This window comes from Lynx rufus, unplaced genomic scaffold (assembly GCF_022079265.1).
Source record: "Lynx rufus isolate CCGP_SWC_20201006 ecotype Redwood Valley unplaced genomic scaffold, mLynRuf1.p SCAF_9, whole genome shotgun sequence".
NCBI lineage: Eukaryota > Metazoa > Chordata > Mammalia > Carnivora > Felidae > Lynx > Lynx rufus.
This window is the reverse complement of record NW_025814897.1, coordinates 108,037,069-108,059,234: the sequence shown is the minus strand read 5'-3', so window position 1 is coordinate 108,059,234 and position 22,166 is coordinate 108,037,069. Positions and strand designations below refer to the sequence as shown.

Here is a 22,166-nt window from a genome sequence, read left to right as displayed (position 1 = left end):
CACACTCTGTCTCTCTCTGTCCTTCAATAATAAATAAACGTTAAAAAAATTTTTTAATAAAATAAAATAAAACAAAATAAAATAACAAACTGCAGAGATGTAGCCGTTGTAACGCTTTCAATCCTTGTTTCACGTTTCCGATCTTTATTACAGGCATCGATTGGCAAAGGGATGTTTCCGAGAACGAAGTCTTGGGGTGGATAGCTGCGGACAGAGGTGTTTAGACAGAGGTAGAAGTTTCTGTTCTTTCAAAAAAGGTCGCTCAGCTGCCTGGGGCTACAGATGAGGTCTCTCCACATCCACGTTTAAATTGCCAGGCTTCTTAGAGCCCAGCTGCGCACCCACAGGGCCTCGGGGGCCACCGCAGCACCCCTGGGTGTTTCACGCGTGCTCAGGTACAAGCCCAGACCTGTCTTCCGCCCTGGCCTTGTCTCATCTGTGTCGCCTGCCTCTGCCGGCCGGCCCTCCAGGAAAGCAGCCCCCCACTCCCACCCCTTATCCTACACCCCATCTCCCCCCTGCCTCGACCCCGGAGCGCACCCCCCACCCACCCGCCCTAGCCATCAGGGCCACCCCTGGTGCTCCCCGCCTGCCGATCCTCCCCAATCAGGATTAGGCTGGGGTGGGGGCAGAAATGCAAGGTGCTGGGCCCACCCCATGACTGTGCTGTCCTGTGTCACCCGGAGGCTCACAACCTCTCACCCGGAGGCTCACTACCTCTCATGGAAGCAGGTCACAAGCCCCAGCCTCACGGCGCTCTCTTCCCTCCGCCCTTCCTCTCCCCGGCACCTCTGCGCCAAGCATCTTTACCCTCGGCCTCCAGTCCTAAGAGAGGAAACCACCGCGTGTGTCCAGCCCTGCAAAAAGGACCAGGCCAACACGAGGCCCTCAGCCTGCAAACAGCAGACTCTGCCTCCCTTCACGGACACCTAGGGACACCCTACGACATCCACATCAAGCTCTTCTTTACTCGGGAACAGAGGCGGGAAGGCTGCGCCAGCCGTGCTCAACGCCTTTGGCGTCAGTTAAGAACTGCGCCTGATTACGAGTCCCAGAGAACCAAAAGAACAGTGGCTAGAATAAGATCGAGGTTAAGTTTTCCTCTCACGTACAAAGAAGTCCAGTCCAGGGTGAACACGGCAGCTCCACCGCCACCGACGACCCAGGCTCCTCTAGCCTGCTCTCCGCCACCATTAACATGAGGCTTCCGTCCTTGAAGTCACCTCATGATGCCAAAACGGTTACTTTAGCTCCAGACATCGCATCCGCATTCCAGGCAGCAGAGCGTGCAAAGGGGTAAAGGACATGCCTCCCTGCGGAGTCAGCCTCCTTTGAAGAGCTTTCCCAGAAACTACCCCCCCCTCCTCCCCGCATAGCTTTTGCTTGCATTTCGAGCCCTTTCTGAAAGCTAAGGAATGTTTCTTGGCGGGGGAGGGAGGGGACACAAATGACACAAGCATATAAACAATGATCACGGCGGGGGCCGGTGGTGGAGAGGCAGAGTGTCAGGTGTTCTCAGCCCTTTCTCCATCTGAGATGCGATATTCGCCGCAACAAGCCCACTATCAGACTCCACTGCTAAGTGGTATTTAAAACAGCAGCCCGTTGACTAATCCTCAGCTGGTGGTCTCCTGGGACCTCCGGGTCTTTGTCTCCCGAGTTTCAGGGCTTATTCCTCCTCATCCATCTTTCGGTTTGCTTTTCTCCTTGGGACAATTCCCTCTGTAACCCTGTGGTTTGTCTTTCGGGATCAGAATCTTCCCGCCGGGGGTCGGAATGGAGAGCCGAGCTAAGAGGAGGGACGACACCCCAAGACCACGTGATGACTGACAGGCTCGATTTCATAAAAAGGCCGCTGGCACGTCTGTCCGCCTCCCGTAAAGAAAGCCCAGAGGTGGCATTTCTGGTGCTTCGGGCTCCTGCGCAGGTCGAGGCGAGCTCCAGACCCTCGGGGGCCAAGAAAGCTAACACTTAACAGAAGAAGCAAACAAAAACACGCCCCTGTTGGGGGGAGATGTCTTCAGGGTAGGAGATAAGGTGGTGGTGATGGAGAGCCCGGGGTCTAGACCCCAGAGACCTGGGTCCTAAGGCTGGCATTCCTGGATGCCGCTGTGTGACCCTGGACAATTTACATCGCTGACCCTCATTTTCCTCATCCATAAAATGGAACGACAACGGACAATAACAATGTAGAAGCTATTCATGAAGTGAAATCATCCCTAGACAGGGCTTGGCCCAGCGCCTGGCTCCTGGCCCAGGCAGGGCAAGTGCCCAACAGCATTAAGCAACTGCTGATTTTATCCAGCGACAGCAGCTCCGATAACGGCATTGACATGGGTCTGCCTGGTGCGTGACAAATGGGTTCTAAATAAACGGGTTCAACATCCTTATCATTTTTTTTCTCACGTTTATTTTTGAGAGAGAAAAAGAGACACGGAGTGTGAGCAGGGGAGGGGCGGAGAGAGAGGGAGACACAGAATCGGAAGCGGGCTCCGGGCTCTGAGCTGTCAGCACACAGCCCGACGCGGGGCTCGAACTCACGGACCGCGCGATCACGACCCCAGCCGACTGAGCCACCCAGGCGCCCCAACATCATTATCATTCTTGCTGCTGTTGAGGGAAGTCTCCAGAAGGTGCTTCCTCTTTCCACAGGCGACTAAAGGCACTTCTTCCGGACCTGGCTCCCTCAGACAAGAATCCTCCGTTGTGAGCCTCCCGGCCTCAGCCAGGGGAGAGGCAGGCAGGGGAGGCCCTGCCTGGGAGTGCCCCTCCAGGGAGAAAGGTCTCCCCCCTGCTGACCTGTCAGTGCCCGCTTGGGTTCTCCCCGCCCCTGTCCTGTCCTGTCCTGTCCGGTGTTCCCCCAGCAGTCTGCCTTGTCGCCGCAGGTTTACGGAGACGTCTGTCCGCAAGCAGGCCCAGCTGGGCCGGAAGGGACCATGCCGGGAGGGGGGGGGGGATCTGGGTATGGGGGGAGGAAGCACAGCAGACACCCCTCACTCCAACAAATACCCTCCCTCCCTCCCCTCCCCCCGTAGACCCGAATCTCTGGCTCCCGAAAGCTCCTACCATAACTATTGGATCTGGGTCCCTGTGGAAAATTCCGATTACAGAAAGCATGGCCCCACGGGGAGGAAAACTCAAGCTGGGAGCGTGGGGACACCCGGCCCTGCCGTCCTGCAGCCCTGTGACCGTGGGTTGGCGCGCCTTCCGGAGGTCAGTCTCCTCGCTCCGCCTGCGGAAAAGTCTGTACCTGTGAGCTTTGCGGAAATCTGGAAGGAAGAGTTGTCTGGGCTCCGTGCACCCTCGAAGCAAGGAAGAAGCCAGGGTCCCCTTTCCCCAAAGATGTGGTACAAGACCAGCGCCCGCGGGCGGGCACGCGCCATCACGAGGGAGCCAGCCAGGGTCTGCCCAGTTAGAGGGCAGCGGCCTCCTGCCTCCCCCTCAGAGGCCCCGCCACCCTCTGCCCCCTCCTCAACCGCCACTCTGCACTGTCACCAGCACTTAGTGACGCCCGGCAGGCGTGCCTAGTGCCCCGCATGCGTCACTCCATCCAGCCCTCAGCCGACCCCACGAGGTCGCAAGTAGCATTCTCCCCGTTTCGTGGATAAGGTTACTGAGGCACAGAGAGGCTCAGTGATTTGCCGGTGGTGACCCAGCCGAGACGTGGAGGAGGAAGGCTCCCGGAGGCTGAGCTCCGAGACCCCGCTGGGTCCCCTAGCTCTTCTCTACAACTCCAGACGTGCCTGGCCCCAGCCGGGGCCCAGAGTCCGTCCCTCCTGGCCCCGTCTGAATCCCACAGATCCCCGTGGTCAGTAAGGCTCAGCCAGGACCCTGGTCCTCCCTCGTGGGGGCAGGGGGAGACCCCAGAACAATAAAGTATTCGCTGCCAGGCTCTTACCCCCGACTCCCGCAGGGAGGTGACAACACCATCCTGGAGGCAGGGAGGGCCTGCCAGGCAGGGAGTTGGGGAGACCTAGCGGTGGGAAGAGCACTCCCGAGGTCCCGCCTGGACGTGGGTCTCTGTCGATGGCATGCCTGAGCCCATTTTGATTTTTCCATGGGTTCTCTTGATTTATTTTATTTTATTTTATTTTATTTTATTTTATTTTATTTTATTTTTTTCCTACGTGAGCTGCATTTGCGGGGAGCTCACGGTGTGCCGGGCACCTTGTCGGCACCCTCCGGCTCTGCCAGCTGGGCACCGCCCTCTCCCCACTCCCCCCGCGAGGATTGCAGACCCAGGCCCCGCTGGGTTGTCACGGTGACAAGGCCACTTGGCGCCCAAGGGTTCCCACGGGTGCCTCACCTGCCCTCGCTGCGGGCCAACTCCCTGCGGACTCCATGGGGCTCACCTTCTACCTTCTCCACACAGACCACCCCCCCCAACCCACCCTGGCATAGAGGGGAGAGAGGAAGCGGTTTCCCCTCACCTGCTCACGGGCCACATGCCCCCCCCCAACCCCCGCATCACAGTCCAGCCAGACACCGGGGCAGGAGAAAGAGGGGCCCCTTCGCCACCTCCAGGACCTCTGCCAAGAGAAACGAGGCCGCCCAGGCAAGGACACACTGGGCTGCTGAGATGCATCGTTGTGTTTTGAAGGGGACAGCGCGTCTTGGATCCCCCCCGCCCCGCCCCACGCTGCTGTAAGTCATATAAAATGATGGGACCTTTTGGAAGGGCAGCATGATCACAGACACCGAACGCCTTTAAAATGTGCATGCGTGAGCACGTCCTTTAGCCAGAGAACTCACCCAGGAGAAATGTACCCTAAGGAAAGAGTTGGACCGGTGAGCAAAGATAGAGGCAAGAGGATGTTCGCGGCAACACTTCTTAAAATGGCAAGAAATTAGGGGCCCCTGGGTGGCTCAGGCGGTGAAGCGTACCCAACTCTTGATTCGGCTCAGGTCATGATCTCAGGGCCGGAAGATCGGGCCCCGCGTCAGCCTCGACACCGGGCATGGAGCCCGCTTGAGGTTCTCTCTCTTCCTCGCTCTCTGCCCCTCCCCCGCTCGCACATGCGCACAAGCACGTTCTCTCTCTCTCAAAAAAAAAAAATAAAATAAAATAAAATAAAATAAACACATTTTTAAAAATAATAATTGGAAAAGGGGCGCCTGGGTGGCTCAGTCGGTTAAGGGTTCGACTTCGGCTCAGGTCGTGATCTCACAGTTTGTGAGGTCGAGCCCCGAGCTGGGCCCTGCGCTGAGGGCTCAGAGCCTGCTTGGGATTCTCTCTCTCCCTCTCTCTCTGTCCCTCCCATCTGCGCAAGCATGCATTCTCTCTCTTTCTCTCTCCCTCGAAATAAATACATGAACTTTACTTAAAAATAAAATCTTTGGGGCGCCTGGGTGGCTCAGTCGGTTGAGCGTCCGACTTCGGCTCAGGTCACGATCTCGCGGTCCGTGAGTTCGAGCCCCGCGTCGGGCTCTGTGCTGACAGATCGGAGCCTGCTTTGGATTCTGTGTCTCCCTCTCTCTTTGCCCCTCCCTCGCTCTTTCTCTCTCTCTCTCTCTCTCTGCCCCCAAAAATGAATAAACATTACAAAATAAAATAAAATAAAATCTTAAAAAAAGTAATATAACAAAAGAAAGAAAATCTGAGGACCATCTGGTGACTAATGCCACCAATGGTGTTTCATGTTTTCCTTTTAGTATTTTCTGATTTTGTTTCTAAAGTTAACATTCAATGAAGGTGAATTTTTTTTTTTTTTCAAAGGAGGCTCCGCGCCCAGCACAGAGCCCAACATGAGGCTCGAACTCACGACCCTCAGATCAAGACCTGAGCTGAGATCAGGAGTCAGCCGGGGGGAGAAATGAGGGACAGAGCTGGTGTGAGCACTGGGGAGCCGGTCTCTATGGGAACCACGTGACTCTGCACGGCCGATCGGACCATGGGGGAAAACCTCCCCAGGGCTGCCGGCCCTTCCAACGTTTATCAATAAAAGTCAAACATCCGGACTTGCGTGTGCATTTCCTCATTTTATTTCTTTAGGTTCTTTTTTACTGTTTATTTATTTTGAGACAGAGAGAGCACACGTACAAGCGCGCGGGGAGTGGGGCGGGAGGAGGAAGGGCAGAGAGACAGAATCCCAAGCAGGCTCCGTGCTGCCAGCACAGAGCCGGATGCGGGGCTCGATCCCACCAACCGTGAGATTATGACCTGAGCTGAAACCAAGAGTCGGATGCTTAACCGACTGAGCCACCCAGGTGCCCCTGCATTTTCTCATTTTAAAACATGTGCTGGCCCCCCTAAAAAAAAAAAACAAGTCTCTAGGCACAGGCACAGGCACAGGCACAGGCAGTCCGTTTGCAATCCCTCCTCCCATTACTGTGGAATATTCTTGTTGAGAGCCCCGGGGAACGTTAAGGAGGGCCAACTTGCCCAGAGTCAAACACGGGGCACTGATGAGACACTGGAACCCTGACTTCAGTTTCGACAGTAGTTCGTGAAGGGACGCTTGGGTGACTCAGTTGTTTGAGCGTCCAACTGTCCAACTTCGTCTCAGGTCATGATCTCGCTGCTTGTGGGTTCGAGCCCCGCGTCGGGCTCTGTGCTGATGGCTCCGACCCCGGAGCCTGCTTCGGATTCTGTGTCTCCCGCTCTGCTCTCTCTCTGCCCCTCCCCAGCTTGTGATCTCTCGCTCTCTCTCTCAGATATAAATAAAACATTAAACATATTTTTTTAAACAGTAGTTCGTTAATAGTGACGTGAAGGGAAATGAATGCTTATGGGGCTCTCAGAGATATGAGCACATTAATAGAGCCAGGAGCCCGAGTCTGCTCTGGAGGCCATTTTAAGAGTGGAATAGAGGGGGTGCCTGGCTGGCTCAGTCCGCGGGAGTGCGACTCTTGATCTCGGGGTTGTGGGTTCGAGCCCCATGTTGGGTGTAGACATGACTTAAGAAATAAAATCTTCACCAAAAAAAAAAAAAGAAGAAGAAGAAAGGAGAATAGAGGCCCAGAAGGATGAGCCCCTCTGCTCTTCTCATTCGGCATCCACATTAAGGCTGGTCTGGTCAGAGGCCAAAGTCAAGGTGTCAAAGCAGGCTGCCAGACGACCGCAGGTTCTGATAACCTGCCTCTGGCCTCCCGACCTCCCTGCTTATGGTCACCACCCCGCCACCCCCAGCCCACTCTGCTGGTTCACCCCCTGCCCAGGCGACAACTCAAGTCACATCTGTCTCCCCTGCAGACCGCCCGACCACACAGGGCAGAGGCAGAATTCAGATCAAAGCCGGCTCATTCCTCTGAGCCCCAGCCCTTTCCAGCCCCCACCAGGCTTCCCCCTTTGGGGTTACCCCCATCCTCTGAACCCTGGTTCCTTCACCCAAGAAAAGAGGCCAAGAAGACCTCTTTCTTAGGGTGAGTTACAGAGGATAAAAGGGGAAGGACACTGAAGATGATTCTCAGCCATGAAATTAGCAAAGATTTCTAAATAATGCTCAGTGCGTAGTGCCAGTACAATATTTATGGTTATTTGAAAGTATGTTTCAAAATGTGTATCAAAATATGTCGCAAACCTATAGAGACGGGGCTTAGACGCGGGGCTGTCTTGGGCTGGAGGGTTGAGGGGAAATGGGGCGTGACTGCCAATGGGTAGAGTTTCCTATGGGTGAAAAGTGTTCTCAAATCAGACTCCTGTCACGGCTGCACAACTCTGAGTATGCTAAAAATCACTGAACTGTACTCGTCAATGGGTGAATAATACGCGATCTGAATTATACCTCAATAAAGCTATTTTTAAATGCACAGATTTGTGTACAGACGTGTTCGTCTCTACATCATTTGTGATGGAAACAAAGTTTTCGAGGCGCCTGGGTGGCTCCAGCTGGGTCGAGCTCCCAACTTCTGCTCGGGTCAGGATCCTCATGGTTCACGGGTTCGAGCCCCACGTGAGGCCCTGTGCTGATGTCACAGAGGATCTACTTTGGACCCTCTGTCCCCTTTCTCTCTCCACCTCCCCCACTCGTACTCTCTCTCAAAAAATAAACAATAAAACATTCCAAAAAAAGCATTCAACAACGGAAACATCCAGCACTGGGGTAAAATTAAAGCCCGCGTTCACAGTGGAACTCCTGGGGTCGAAGGAATCCTGGAATCCTTCCACCGGGACGGAATGCACATCTACCTGAGTGACCTTGAGCTGACCTTCACTGAGGCTCGCTTTTGTCACCTCTTAAATGAAGGTGATGCCTTTCTCATAACCCAGTTGTGAGGAATCTAGGACATAATGAAGATAATCCATGAAGAGTGTTCAGGACCGTCCCTGCACATTGAACACGTCCGTAAAACTCAGTGAACTGTTCGTAAGTGACCACAATGTCACATCTGTTCTTTTGCTGCTCTTAACAGTCATGTGACTGGGTCAGGTCCTGGGGACCTTCTCCTGGGCCCTTCCCTCCTCTCAGACCTACAGGATGGGACAGTCGGATGTCCCCACGCCACCCAACTGCGCTCGATCCACACTCACGGGGCCCCACCTGCCCCCGGGACCACCTGGCTTTGCCCCGACTTCAGCATCTCCGGGTTCCTATCTCCTGGGTACCTCCCCCTGTAAGAGGCAAACCTCAGAATGGGAAGGGACGGTCCACCATGAGATGACCCCACAGGGTAATATGGGGAGATGGCCTGGAGGCATCTAGAGTGGTAACGTCCAGGCAACCCTGGGGCAGGGCTCTCTGCACTGTGCAGATGAGTAGCCCTGACCTAGGGCACCCAAAGATGCTGGGGCCACCACTGCCCTATGGCCACAACCACCTAGCAGGGATCACACAGCGAGGGGGGGGGGGGGGTCTCCTGCTCTGCTGGAGGGAGGTGCCACGCTGATGGCCTCAAGGACTCACTCCCTCTCTGACAGGCACCAAGCTCTGTCCATCGGACCTCTAAGGACCCACCCCCTCTCTGGCTCTCCACCCAATGAGCTTCCAGAGGGGAGTCCAAGATCCAGATCTAAGGCAAGCAGCACCCTGTATCCCTGGCCACGGTGACTGGTCCACGGAGGACACGTGACCTAAGTGCATCCGATGGGAGTTCTTCTTGGGATTTCCACAGGGAAAGCTAAAACACTCTCTATCACATTTCAGTCTGTTGCCCCTGGAGCACCCGGCACCCATCCTGGGGCCAAAAGGAAAATGCTCCAGGCCGCCACACCAAGAAATCGGAGTAAAAAAATTGAGTCTGGGAAACTGGGTCCCGGCCATGAGTTTGTGTCCAGATCAGACCTTGCCTGAAGCCGCCGCTGCACCGTGTGGTTACAAGGGCCCAAAAAAATCCCACTCTGAAGTTAAGTTCAAGTTGGGTTTTCCACTACTAGACCCAAGAGAATCCTAAGTGATCCATGGCAGAGCTGTCCAAATATGCAGCCAAGAGGATTGTTTGGCCCTCCTGCTGCTGGGTTCAAAAGTCAAGGACAGAGGGTATGGACAAAGGGTCTGCCCTGTCCCTCCTCTCTGGGGCCCCAGGCCCCACTGGCTGGAAACGTTTGCCCCACACACCCTCCACGCACACACAGACTTCCCACACAGCACTGGATGGACTTTTATTTTAAAGTCAAAGGCACAGCCTGGATGGGCTGAGGCAGTGACTGCAGATGCCCAGCCCAGACCCTCAAGGCCCTGCCCCCAGCCAGGGGCAGCTGTGCCAAGGGGGGTGGGGGGGGGTGAGAAGGGGCCTCCCCTTCTAGGGGTTGCCTACCTCCTAACTTAGCCCCAATAGGGGAGAAGCGGGTGACATAAAGTGAGGCAGAAATGCTTCAGGGGTCCCCCAGGACCTCTCCTTGAACCCCCCTCCCCAACACAGGTCTTTGGTGGACATGATTGCACAGACAGTCCATAAAGTGACAGCGAGAGGGGCGCCCCCTCCCAAGAGCAGGGCCTCAGGGGAGGGCAGGGGAGAGGTCCCAGTTTCTCCCTGCGGCAGGCAACTCAGTGCGTAGAAATGCGGGAGGAGCCCTTCCCTGCAGGAACAGCCCCCTGGGGGAGAAGTGACTTCAGCCAGATGAGGCGCTGTCTTGGCAGAGGCCCCTCCCTCCCTGCATCTCGAACTCTATCTGGTAAGACATAAAAAATTCTCTGCTTATAAAAATACTTCTGCTCTGTCTGGGAGTGGGGTGGGGGGGGGAAGGGGAGGGAAAGGCAATCCCTGGGGATGGGGCGGAGCCGATACGGGAGGCTCCCAGGTCACAGCCCCTGTGGGGGAAGGGAGGTTACGGGGTGGGGGGGTGGGGCTAGGAGGGGGGCAGGGGGCCGTTGGCTCGTCTGGGGGCTCCTTTGGCGGCGGGGGCCCTGCCCGGGGCGGCGGGCGCGGGGGAGACGCGGCGGGAGGTGGCGGCACTCCGCAGCTTCTGTTTCCGCCGCTTGGCCAGGGGCGCGTTCTCCACGCTCTTCAGGAAGAAGCCCTCGCGTTTGCCCCGGTTGAAGGCCTGGCAGAAAAGCGGGTGAGTCCCCCATCCCCCACCACCTGCCGGGCCCCTCGACTTCTAGAAACGAGTTTCGGCCCCCAACCCAGCCCCTCCCTCCCATCCCACCGGATCACGGCCATCAGGTGGCCGGCCGCAGCCTCTCCCAAAGGTCAAGGCGCCCACCGACCACCAGGGGAGGGAGGTCAGTACTCGGCGCGCCTCACCTCTCGGGGCTCGGAGGCCCCGCCTCTCCAGGCCCCGCCCGCCCACCGCCCACAGGCCCCGCCCCTCACCATGAAGGTGGCGTTGAGCCCGGAGCGCACAGCCGGACCCGAGGATTCCAGCACGTCGGGCGTCCGGAGTGGGGGCGAGGAGCGCGCGCTGCCGTCCTGCAGCCACGTGCTACCCCGCAGCCCCTCGAGCTTCAACCGCTTGGCGGGGTCCACCGTCAGGAGCCCTGGAGGCAGGGAAGTGTCGAGGAGGGGCCGAGTGTGTGTGTGTGTGTGTGTGTGTGTGTGTGTGTGTGTGTGTGTGGAGGCTGCGCCCCAGAGACCTCCCAAGAGCCCCACTCTCCTCCCGGCCCAGTTCCCCAGACCAAACACTTAACCCATCGAGACCCCACGGCCGCCGCCTCCCCAGCCATGATCTGTGACCTTGCCCCCACCCCCACCGGCTCCGCACCTCGGACCAGCTCCTTAGCTTCTTCAGACACGCCCTGCCAGGCCTCCCCGTCAAGGGAGAAGCGCCCCTCGCGGATCTTGCACATGATCTCTGCCGCCTGGCTCTGCCCGCCCTGGCCTGAAGCCCCCTGGAAGGGGACCTGCCCCGACAGCATCATGTACTGGGGAGGTGGAGGGAAAAGTGAGACCGGTCCGGGCTGCAGGGCCGAGACAGGCCAGGAGGCCGACTCAGCCCACCCACCCACAGAACCATTCACCCTCTCCATGAGGGTAACTCCTGAGGATGAACCCTGACCTCCAACCCCTAATACTTGGGATGCCCTGACCTCAGCACCGGAGCAACCCTGCCTGTGTATGAGGAGGCCCTCTAAACCCAGCCTCCGAGCAAACGCTGCCACCCCCACCATGACGACCCCTGTCCTCCGCCTCGGGGGCGTCCCTGTTGGCCCGCCTCGAGAAGCCCTCGGACCCCAGGCTCGGGGCACCCTGAACCCTCCTGGGGACCCCGTCTCATACCAGAATGACGCCGAGGCTCCAGAGGTCGCAGGACTCATCGTAACCCTGCTGCGCCAACAGCTCGGGGGCTGCGTACTGCAGCGTGAAGCAGGGCGTCTGCATGGGCCCCGCGGGGCTCTGCGGACGCAGCCGCGCGAACCCAAAGTCGATGATCTTCACCGGGGCTCCGGGCGTGTCGTCGGCGTACAGGATGTTCTGTGAGGGCGGCGGGGCGGCCTGTTAGGGACTAAGCCCTCCGCGCCTCGGCCCTCCCCGGCTCCCCCAGCCCCGCGCCCACCTCCGGCTTGAGGTCGCGGTGCACCACGCCGGCCTCCTCGTGCATGAAGCTCACGGCCGACACGAGGCTGCGCAGGATCTGGCTCGCTTCGGACTCGCTGAAGTGCCTCTTCTTGCGAATGTGCTCCAGCAGCTCCCCGCCCCGCAGCAGCTCCAGAACCAGGTACGTGTGCAGCTGCGGGGCGGGGAGCGGCGGGCCTAGGTCACCATCCGGGTCCGCTGGGAACCTTCGGTCTCCGGCCAGGCCCCACCCACTGGCCGGGCCCCGCCCCTAGCCTCAGGCCCCGCCCCTATTCGAGCGAGGAACTACCATCACCCCCAAAACAACCCGTAGGCCCCAAGTCAGCCTCCCGGGCCTCCGCCCCTTTGCCACCTTAAATCCTAGCCCCCTCCACGTCGGCCTCAAATTCAGTTCCCTTGGCCATCCTCAGCTCCGCCTTCCGACGCTCCGATCTTCCTCCGGCCCTACTACCCTCCGATACCACCTCCCTGGCCTGCCGTACCCCTCAAGGCCCCCGCACCCAGTCCTCAGGCTCCTCCTCCTGCCCTCCCCGCCCGCCACCCCCACCCCCACCCCGTCTCCCGCCCTCCAAGGGCAGTCTCCGGAGTCCCTGCGTTGCGCCCCAGCCCAAGAAAGCGTCACCTGGTCGTGATGCACATCATGCAATTTCACCACATTGGGGTGCGACTGGCAAAGCCGCAGGGCCGCCACTTCTCGCTGCGTGTTCGCCTCCAGCCTGGGGGCGAGGCAGGCGGGGTCAGTACAGGCCGACCTCCGGCCCCGCCCTCCCGGCCCCGCCCACCCAGGCCCGCCCACCTGCGGCTGAGGATCTTGACCGCGAACTCCTGGCCGCTCTGGCGCTGGCGGCAGCGGCGACACACGGAGAAGCTGCCTTGGCCCAGCGCGGGCTCCCGCAGGTCTAGCTCGTACTGCTGGAAGAAGGGCGAGTCCTGGCGGCGAAGGAGGCGCGTCAGAGGTCGCACCCGGGAGCCTCGCGGCCACGTTCACATGCCACCTCGGAGAGGCTCCAAACCTCACCGTGGGCACACCTGGTGAAGCCAGGTCTGGAGTCCCTGAGCCCAGACTCCCCAGAATCAACTCCCCCCCCCCCCCCCCGGCCCAACCCACCTGCATCATGGCGCTCCTGGCCACCGCTGCCCGGCCGGGCCGGTCTCCAGCGCCAGATGCTTCCAGCACATCTGTCATCACCGCGTTGTTATGGTCAAACAGGATGGAGGGCGCCACGAAGGAGTATCCCTGCAGGGGTGGGGTTTGTGTCAGAGGCTGGTGGGTATCGGGGCTGGAGGCACAAATGGAGTCCTAGGAAGACCCAGCCTGGGTGAGGGGCAGGGCAGGCAGAGGTAAGACCCTGGACCATAGTAGGTAGTGGAGGACGTTCCTTTGGCATCCCTGGTGCACATAGGATGTGTTGACATGTTATTCCAGCTTGTTCCATGATCACATGGGTCCGCATCCCGCAGGAATCTGAAACTCCGCCCTTCCCATCACAGTGACCGCCAAGTGCTAAGCGCCAAGGCCATCATCTGGCACAATGTAGTGACCCAGACAACGACAGACCCAACGCATAAAAGGGGCATGGCCTGGCATCACACACACTTAGCTTATGAGAATTCAAACCTACCCACTGAATACAAAAAAGTCATTATTCCTTCATCTCAAACCAAACATTGCCCCCCCCCCCCCGCCTGCAAGGGGAGGGGCCACTGAGGAAATACAAAGAGGCAATTCAAGGGTTTCTTAAGGGTCATTTTGATGATGTATTGTTTTCTGCTAAACACACAGCCCCACTGTGCACGAGAATGCAGGCTCTAGGCTTTTCTGTTTGGTTCATTGATCAGTCCCCGGGTGCCCCGGATCAGTGCCTGGCACATTGTAGGCACTCAATACATATTTTTGAATCGTGAAATGGGTGAATGAAAGTAACCGCTGATTCACCAGAAAGAACTGTCTCATGAGAACCGTGAGACAACGGATGGATGGTTCTAGCAAAGCCATCACTCGGGAGAGGGCTCACAGAGGGGACTGATCCACCTACGGTTCACATTGGCCTATTCTTCCTTCATATTTACGGACCGTGTCCTACAGGCCAGGCCCCCACACTGGGCAAAGGGACACAGAAATTAAACACAGTCAGTCCCTGCCTTCTGGGAGTTTCCAGACCAAGGGAAGCGGTCTCAGGAAGGCAGTTAGGATACAACCTGACACACTGCTCAGAGGAGGTGCCAGCTACAGAGAACCGATGCACAAGGAAAGGGCAGCCCGGGACTAGGGGAGTGGGGAAGAATTCACACAGGAGCAGCACGGCTTGAAACAGGAGTGGGAAGCTTGGAAGATGACTAGGAGCCTGCCAGGTGGGCAACGGTGGGGAAGGTACTCCAGGTGGAGGGAACTGCATGTGCAAAGGCACAGAGGCGTGTTCGTCGTAGGTGCTGGAACACCAAGTGGGACCACAGTGAGCACTGAGGCTAGAGCGCTGAGCAAGAATGACGTCATACGGGGCCTTGAATGCCGAGCAAGGAAGTCTGGACTTGTCCAACAGGCCTCAGCTTCTAAACTTGAGTGGAGGGGACCTGCGCTTCCACAAATGTGATACGGTTTGCCAAAGGAACATGCAAAGCCACAGTATAAACGTGGAATCTCTTTCTAGTTGTCCACTTAAGCAACTGAATAGTTAAAACGATGCTTTTAGAGAACAGTAAAGAGATGTGTGGAGTAGAAGGGAAGTTAACATGAAATTTCAAGATACACCACGAGATTCAAAGACGTGTCCCGCCACGGCAGTCCGTAGGACTGACGACTCCGGGCGCCCCACCAGTGGAGAGGGTCTGGGGGAGACGCTGAGTCCTGATCAGAACACAGGGCCTATGCAGGGCCATGAGTCAGCCAGGGCCAAGGCTGGCAGCGAGGTCCTGTCTCCATGGCACCTGTGGTTCTGTGAGCTCTCACCTGGAAGATTCGAGGATCCCCAGGCGGGGGGCTGCCAGGGGGTGAGTAAACAGGCTCCAGCCGCGTAAATTCCTCTGCAAAGTTGCCCACATCCAGCTCCGAGCGGATCTGGGGCCGGAATGGGGCTGGGATTTTCCTGGCAGCCAACGCAGCCCAATCCAGACCCTGGAGAAAAGGAATAAGAGATCGGGGGGTCAAGGGTAGGAAGGGAAAACCCCGGTCCCCTCCAGGCCACCTTCCCTGGGCAGCTCCTCAGTGAGACAAGGGTCTATCTGGCATTTGGGTGGAAAGTTGTCCTTCCTGCCTCCCGGGCTTGTGTTTCTCTCCCTCTGATAACAGAATCCCAATTTCCCTCACAGAATCGCCCCTCCACCACACTTAGTCAATTCTGGGACTTTCAACAGCATTGACATGCAAAACAAATCTCTTTCTCCAACTGGGCTTGAATGGGGAGCATGTGGGCCTGGAACTGCCGGGGGGACCCCTTCAGGGTCTAATGATGAACAGAAAAGCCAAGACACAAAGAAAGAAATTCTTAATGACACAAATCCAGCACCTGGATGCAGCCTTGCCTGAAGTCAGACCACTTTTCCTTGGGACTTTTCACTTACGGGAGCTAAAACATACCTTTTTATGTTTAAGCTAGGGTGGCAGAGCCCGCTCATTGCCTGCCCAGCCATCCATCGTCCCGGTCTTCCTTAGTACCACAGCCCCAACTTTACTCTGGGAAGCAATGGGCACAACTAACGTATTGCAGCAAACTTTGGGGCACTTGGGGGTGACCCATAACTTGTAAGCAGTAATTGCGAGGTAGGAATCCAGAGAAAGAACCTCAAGAGGAGGGTGACTAGTTGGCACGTGCCATTTTGCCCTTCTCCTCCTTTGTCCTCTTGATTCCTGCCTAGATAACAGGCTAGATGGCAAGAGCTCTGGCAGCCATTTTGGCCCACGAGGAAGCCCTGGGGACGGAGGCTAAGAATGAAGAAGCATTACAAAAAGAAGAAAGGAGCTTGTATTCACAAAACACCACAGCAGCCCTGTGGTAAAGCCAACCTTTATAAATTAATTAATTAATTAACGTCTATCTCATCTAGATTGTTCACGCCAATCTTCGTTCTTAGCAGCCAAACTCTACTCCAGGGATATCCCCATTCTGGGTTCGACTTTTTTGTCACTCACAGCCAAGAGGCCTGATTTGGGCTTGAAGGCCCCGGGGCTGGCACCAGGATCTCAGCATTGCTCTCATCAAAGAATCTCTCTTTTTTTTTTTTAATGTTTATTCATTTTTCAGAGACAGAGCACGAGTGGGGGACCGGCAGAGAGAGAGGGAGACACAGCATCGGAAGCAGGCTCCAGGCTCTGAGCTGTCAGCACACAGCCCGACACGGGGCTCGAACCCATGAACCGTGAGATCATGATCTGAGCCAAAGTCAGACGCCCAACCGACCGAGCCACCCAGGCGCCCCACCAAAGAGGCTGTCTTGAGAGAAGGGGGTCTGAGGGGACCACCACCCCTTCTGAGCCCCAGGCCTCGAAGACCTTAGCGCCTCTCCAGTATGATTACTGGTCAACCCACTCCCAGCACCCGGGGCATGTACTCAGGGTGGGCTTGAGGAATTCACTTAAGGAAACTGACGCTCGTCAGCCACTTCCCCCCGCGAAGGGACAGCTTCACCACGGAGACTTGGATTCCTGTCTAAGAAAGCGTCTCCAAGGAACCTTCCAGGCAGGTAATTGGTGAGAAGATTTAAGAGGATAGCACTCACAGCAAGGATAACTGAGTGCCTGGCCCACGGTAAGTGCCCATAAATGGGTACTTCTGTTGCAATGTCAGACAAGTAGCAAATCTGATTCCCCTCCGGTAAACAGAACACAGCAGTTAAGAGCATGGGCTTCCAATCACCCAGACCTGGGTTTGGATCTGAGCTCCATCACCCCCCGGCTGGGTGATCTCGGGCAAATTACTTAACCTCTCTGAGCCTCGGTTTCCTCATCTGTGAAGATGGGGATGATCAGAATGGTTCTGAAGGTTACATGACATAACGCAAAGAGCCAACACACGGCCGGTGATCGCCGCTCCAGGGTCCTGCTGGGCAACGATGCCGGCCACGCACCGCGCCCGAGCCAGCAAGGTCTCGCAAGGAAACACGATTCACTCTGCACTGCACTCTAACCTGTGTGTGCTCTTACCAGGTGAACAAAACCCAAGCGACTGACCGACTGTCCCTCTGAATTACAGGCACACAGATTGTACAGGAGCAAAGAACAGAATGCCTGGGAGGATGCTAAAAGCCAAAAGAGTGACTCTTAGTTCTGCTTCGGGCCGACAGGAGACCCACGACCTATTCCCAGCGCGACCCCACTTCCCGTGCGGTCTGGAGCGGGTCACCTCCCTTCTCTGAACCTGGCTGATGACGAATCCATGCTCAAGCCCCTGCCAGCCCTGCCCGTCAATGAGCCCAACATTCCTTCCCCCAGGAACCCGACCCATCCTCCAAGTTTCACTAGAGACGGAGACGACAAACCCACTTTCTTTTTCTGGAGGTTTTTCTACTTCTTTTTTTTAGAGAGAGAGAGAGCATGCAAGTGGGGGAGAGGGGCAGAGGGAGAAAGAGAGAGAGAGAGAGAGAGAGACGATCTTAAGCAGGCTCCACGCTCAGCACAGAGCCCGACGTGGGGCTCCATCCCACGACCCTGGGGTCATGACCAAGGCCAGAATCAAGCCAGACGCTCAACCAACGGAGCCACCCAGGGGCCCCCGGAGGTTTCTCTAAATCAAGTGAAATCAGCTAGTCTCAGACCATCCCCCAACACGGGGCAGCAGCCTGGTCTGGGTGTGTGCAGGGAGGTGTGCGGGAGGGTCGGGAGCCTCACCTGGAAGAAGGGGTGGTTCTTGACTTCCTGCGCCCCCTGGGGCCCCGCGCCCAGCCGCTTCTTGGGGTCTTTGCAAAGTAGCCGCTGCAGCAGGTCCTGTGCCACGGGCCCGATCCGGGGGGGGAAGGGAGGGGAGCACTTCAGGATCCGTCTGGGAGGATTGGGGGGGCGTCAGGGGCAGCGAGCCCCCTCCCCAACCCTGCCCAGGCCCCTCAGCCACCCTCCTCGCCCAGCCCCGCTCACCGGGACACCTCCGCCTGCGTGTTCCTCTCGCCCTCCAGGGTGAAGGGCGAGGCCCCCGTCAGCAGCTCGAAGAGCAGGATACCCAGGCTCCACCAGTCCACAGCCTGCCAGGGCAGAGCCGGGGTCAGGGCCACCCCCGCCTCGCCCCGCCCCCGCTCCCCACCCGCTCCCCTGCCAACCCACCTTGCCGTGCCCCGACTTGCTGCGGATAATTTCGGGGGCCATGTACTCGATGGTGCCACAGAAGGAGAAGGTTCGTTCTTTCTGGGAGGGCAAGAGGACCCGTTGGGACACCCAGCAGTCCCCAAGGCTCAGAGTAGGACTCGCTGGACTTGTGAGGGTCGGAACAGAGGGAGCCTCCTGAAGGCAGGACCTGGATCTGTTTGCCTCTGCGCCGCGAGAAACGCAGAGCCGGGTGCGGAGCAGGAGGAGACAGGAAGGAGAAGGCTCGAGTGGGGGTGCGGTAGGCAGAGACGTGGCCCTGCGCTCACCTCCTCCGTCAGGAACTCCTTGCTGAGCCCAAAGTCTGTGAGGACGATGTGGCCCTCGGAGTCAAGCAGCACGTTCTCCAGCTTCAGGTCTCGGTAGATGATACCCAGCTGGTGGGAGCAAGAGGGACACTGAGGCTTCCTCCCCGATGCCCCCACCCCCCCCCCCGCTTCTACGGCTCGTGTCCGGGGCCGAGCACCAAGACCCAGCTCAGGGATCAGGACAACCCCCTAGAGAAGGGGTGTCCGGTGCAGGAGTGAGCCCGGGGACCGGGCCGTGGGATGGGAAAGGCCACTTAAGACGCCAAAGCAAGGAACAGGGACGGCGCAGGGATGCCCCACGGAAACAGGTCCCAGAGGGAGGAAAGCCTACGAGAAGAAGGCCTTGGGAGCCAAGGCCTGAGGTCCCCATTTGAGGAAGTTCTGCAAGCGTGGCCCCGGGAGGTGGCCCCGGGTTCCCCGTCAGAGGAAAGCCCCTTCCAGGAGGTGCCGGAGGAAGGGACCCCCTCCCCAGGCAGCGCTACGGCCTTCCTTCCAGGAGGCCTGTGCGAAAGGCGCTCCAGTCCCCCCCAGGAAGCCCCAGACACAGCGATTCAAGGCTGCCACGGGGGTGCCACGTTCGGCAGCAGCCGGGCGGCCAGGCCCTCACCCACCTTGTGCAGGTGCTCTAGGGCCAGCACGATCTCGCCCCCGTACACGCGCACCTCGGCCTCTTTAAAGTGCTGGCGCTGGTACAGGTGGGTGAACATCTCGCCTCCGTTCACATAGTCTGGGGGGAAGGGGGGTGTGGAATGGACGTCGGGAAGCAACCCTGATCGCGCGGCCCAACCCGCCTCGGTGGTGGCCTCCAAGGCGGGCAGGTGCCCGCCCTTACCCAGGATGAGGTGCAGCTTGGCGTCCGTCTGGAAGGCGTAGTGCAGCGTAACCAGGAAGGGCGCCTGGCGCACCAGTTCCAGCACCGAGCGCTCGGTGCGCGTGTGCTCCTGGGTCTTGGCGCGCTGCACCAGCGCCGCCTTGCGCAGCACCTTCATAGCATACAGCTTGCCTGCGTCGTGCCCGACGGCTTTGCGCACCAGGAACACCTTCCCGTAGGCTGTGGGAGCAGTGAGCGAGCGGAGGGTAGACCGTGAGCAGAAGGGTGGTGCGGACTGGTGGGGGCGGCGGGGGGGGGGGGGTGTGTGTGTGACGCCAACCCAGGAGGGTGTGCAAACTGGGGGAAGGAGCCGGAGTGAGAGGCCAGCGTGCAAAAAGCTGACAGAGCCTTCTGAGGAAAGGGTGTACGCGGCCCAGGAGGGTGCTCCACAAAACCAGGGAGAGGTGCAAACCAGGCTGGAAGGCAGGCAGCTCCAGGAGGCCTGCGGGGCAAAGTGGGGGCAGGACATGTGCAAACCCGTAGATCAGACAGAGACGCCAGGGGGTGCAAGGCAGAGTGGACAGGGGAGGGATGTGCAAACCCAGGCCGGGGCGCGTGCAAAGCTGGGAGCGAGCAAAGCAGGAGACCGGGCTGCCACATCGCCTGGGGCGGGGAGGAGGTGTGCAAATCACTTGGGAGGGCTGCAAGTCCTGGAGGGTGCCGGCGAACCCCGGGAGGACCTTGCAGGGAGGGGCGGTGTCGATGTGGAGCGCCCCAGGAGCAGGCACGTCCCTGGGAGTGGGCATGCAAACCCTGGCAGGGCGGGGCGGGGCAGGCAAGGCGGGCTGTGCCGGGAAAGGGTGGGGGGCACTGCCGGAGGCCTGGCCCGGGCCCAGGCCCGGGCGGGTGCGCGCGCGCGAGGCTCAGGGCGCCAGGCCCGGGACACCTGCCCCGTGGGGGTCCTCACCTCCCGTGCCCAGCACCTTGAGCAGCTCGAAGTTCTCGACGCTCACCTTCTCCTCGTGCCCGGTCAGGTTGGCTGCGGGCGCAGCAGGCGAATGAGCGCGGCCAGTGCATGACCCCTCCCCGGCGCAGCCCCGGCGGCCCTCCCCCGGGGCCCCGCACCACCGGCCCCTCCGCGGCCACCCCTGCCCCACCTTCGGTGATCCGCAGCTCCACGGCGCAGCCCTCGTCCTCGTCCTCGTCCCCCATGGCGTGCGGGTGGCCGGGGCCCGCGCGCGGCTCTGCTCCGGGCGGCGCCGGTTACATGGCGGCTCCGGCCGGGGCGGGCGCTTCCTGGTGCCGCCTCCGGGGCCGAGGCGGGCGCCGGCGCCGCCTCCCGCTCCCCGCCCCGCGCGGCCTGAGTCAGGCGGCTGGAACGTGACAGCGCCGGGCTGCGGGAGGGCGGGCGGACGGGGGCGGCCCGGCTCCCTCGGGCGCGCGGGGCGGGCGGCGGTGCCGTGCGCTCTGGGACCCCGGGCGACCCTCTGGGGACCCGGGAGCACCGGGAGCCGGGCCCGGGGGCCTGGGGAGAACCCGGAGCCTCTACCGGGTGGACGCTCCGCCCGGGTGCCTGCTGGAGCCGGTGGTGATGAGGCACCGGAGCCCGTGCCCCAAGGAGGGGGGGGCACACAGGTGCTTTTGAGCCCTCCCCTCCAGGGAGCCAGCCCCCCGGGCAACCGGGCATCTGTCCGCTTCCCGGCCACCAGCGAAAGGGAGGGGTCGCCGAAAAACCATCATCCGCTCACTCCTTGGCTCCCCTCGCGCGGGTGCTGCCCGCACAGCCTCGGCCCAGCACCTCTCGCACAGGGTGGACTTGCCTTTGCAAGGGGAGGGCCTGGGGCTCAGACACCCTGAGGGCCCTGTCCCCGGGCAGCGGCTACCCGGGGAGCGCCTGCAGGGGGCGCTGAAAGGCCGCTGGGGTCAAGCCCGACCCTAGAGGGGGGCGGGGAGTGGAGCGGGGTGACTGATTTTGACCCCATCCGTTCGGACCCGACCTGTGAAAGCACCTCAGTCCCCAGCCACCCTTCGCAGCCCAGCCAGGGCCCCCGGCTGGCCTGTCCTCCAGAGACCCCCTGACAACCGATAGGAGCCACCAACAGGGTGGGACGGATGGCCATCAGAGCTCCCATCCTGAGGCCTGTGGGAGGGGGCTTTCAGCTCCTCTGCCCAGCTGGAGACCAGGGTGTCCACACCCACCCCACCGGACTCTGAAGCTTGGGCTGAGTGGAGGGCATGGCCATCAGTTACCCCCAAGAGGGGGCTGTGGAAACCCCAGGAGTCAGACTGCTGCAGACCATCCCGGGGAGGCCAGCCTGGCCACCCCTCCCGGCTTTGCCCACCCCCACATTCAGGCTGCCTCACCTTGGGCCAGCAGCCCCACCCTACCCTGGGCGGCCCCAGGTGCCTTGACTCACGTCCCGCCATCTAGCCTAATTGCCCCTTTCCTGGGCGTCATTCTGGAAGCGCTGGTCAGAGACCCCACGTCCTTCCCCCCCCCTTGTGTCCCTCCGTGAAAGCCCGTGGCACTAGGGGACATCCCGCTGGGCTGAGAACTCACTAGGGAGGAGAGCAATTCTACGGGGTGGGGAGAGGATGAGGAGAGGAAGGAGAGGAAGAGATGAAAAGGAGAGGAGTTTGGGAAGGAAGGGAAGGAGCCTCTGGGGCTTCATGGGAGCCCAGAGCCCATCTCCTAGGCAAAGGCTTAGCTCGGACTCAGGCCCCATGCACCGCCGGCTACTCAGAACCCCCGCCCCACCCCCACCCCCACCCCGGGGACATCCAAGCAAGCCCGACTGGCCCGTCCCCTGAAGAAAGCCCTAGCAGCCCTGTGCCATGTGAGGAAGCCAATGCGCACAGATCCCCAGCC

At 59.6% G+C, this 22,166-nt stretch overlaps 1 protein-coding gene across 3 annotated transcripts; it reads right to left on the bottom strand.

Moving 5' to 3' along the window:
- Window positions 1-9,513: 9,513 nt before the first annotated feature.
- Window positions 9,514-20,575, bottom strand: RPS6KA4 (ribosomal protein S6 kinase A4). Of its 3 annotated transcripts, none has more exons than XM_047071591.1 (17): window positions 20,455-20,575; window positions 20,265-20,336; window positions 19,319-19,537; window positions 19,098-19,213; window positions 18,448-18,555; window positions 18,140-18,220; window positions 17,957-18,060; window positions 17,714-17,864; window positions 14,840-15,004; window positions 13,001-13,129; window positions 12,689-12,822; window positions 12,515-12,608; window positions 11,873-12,046; window positions 11,596-11,790; window positions 11,081-11,240; window positions 10,693-10,856; window positions 9,514-10,420 (listed from the first exon to the last, which is right to left on the bottom strand). In XM_047071591.1, the coding sequence occupies exons 1-17, from the start codon at window positions 20,507-20,509 to the stop codon at window positions 10,226-10,228; spliced, it is 2,316 nt and encodes a 771-aa protein (XP_046927547.1). In that variant the 5' UTR covers window positions 20,510-20,575; the 3' UTR covers window positions 9,514-10,225. The 3 variants fall into 3 exon arrangements, with proteins under 3 accessions (XP_046927547.1, XP_046927549.1, XP_046927548.1); XM_047071593.1 differs by having other exon boundaries at window positions 20,311-20,336; window positions 20,455-20,483; XM_047071592.1 differs by lacking the exon at window positions 20,265-20,336.
- Between the last annotated feature and the right edge of the window lie 1,591 nt (window positions 20,576-22,166).

What these genes read in the sequence shown, in the direction of transcription:
- RPS6KA4 (XM_047071591.1), bottom strand. Translation starts at nt 20,509, where the DNA reads ATGGGGGACGAGGACGAGGACGAGGGCTGCGCCGTGGAGCTGCGGATC. An exon ending in GGAGCCTCGGCGTCATTCTG is followed by an intron (nt 11,241 to 11,595) that starts GTATGAGACGGG and finishes CCACCTCCCCAG; the next exon opens with TACATGATGCTGTCGGGGCA. An exon ending in GGCTCAACGCCACCTTCATG is followed by an intron (nt 10,421 to 10,692) that starts GTGAGGGGCGGG and finishes CTTTTCTGCCAG; the next exon opens with GCCTTCAACCGGGGCAAACG.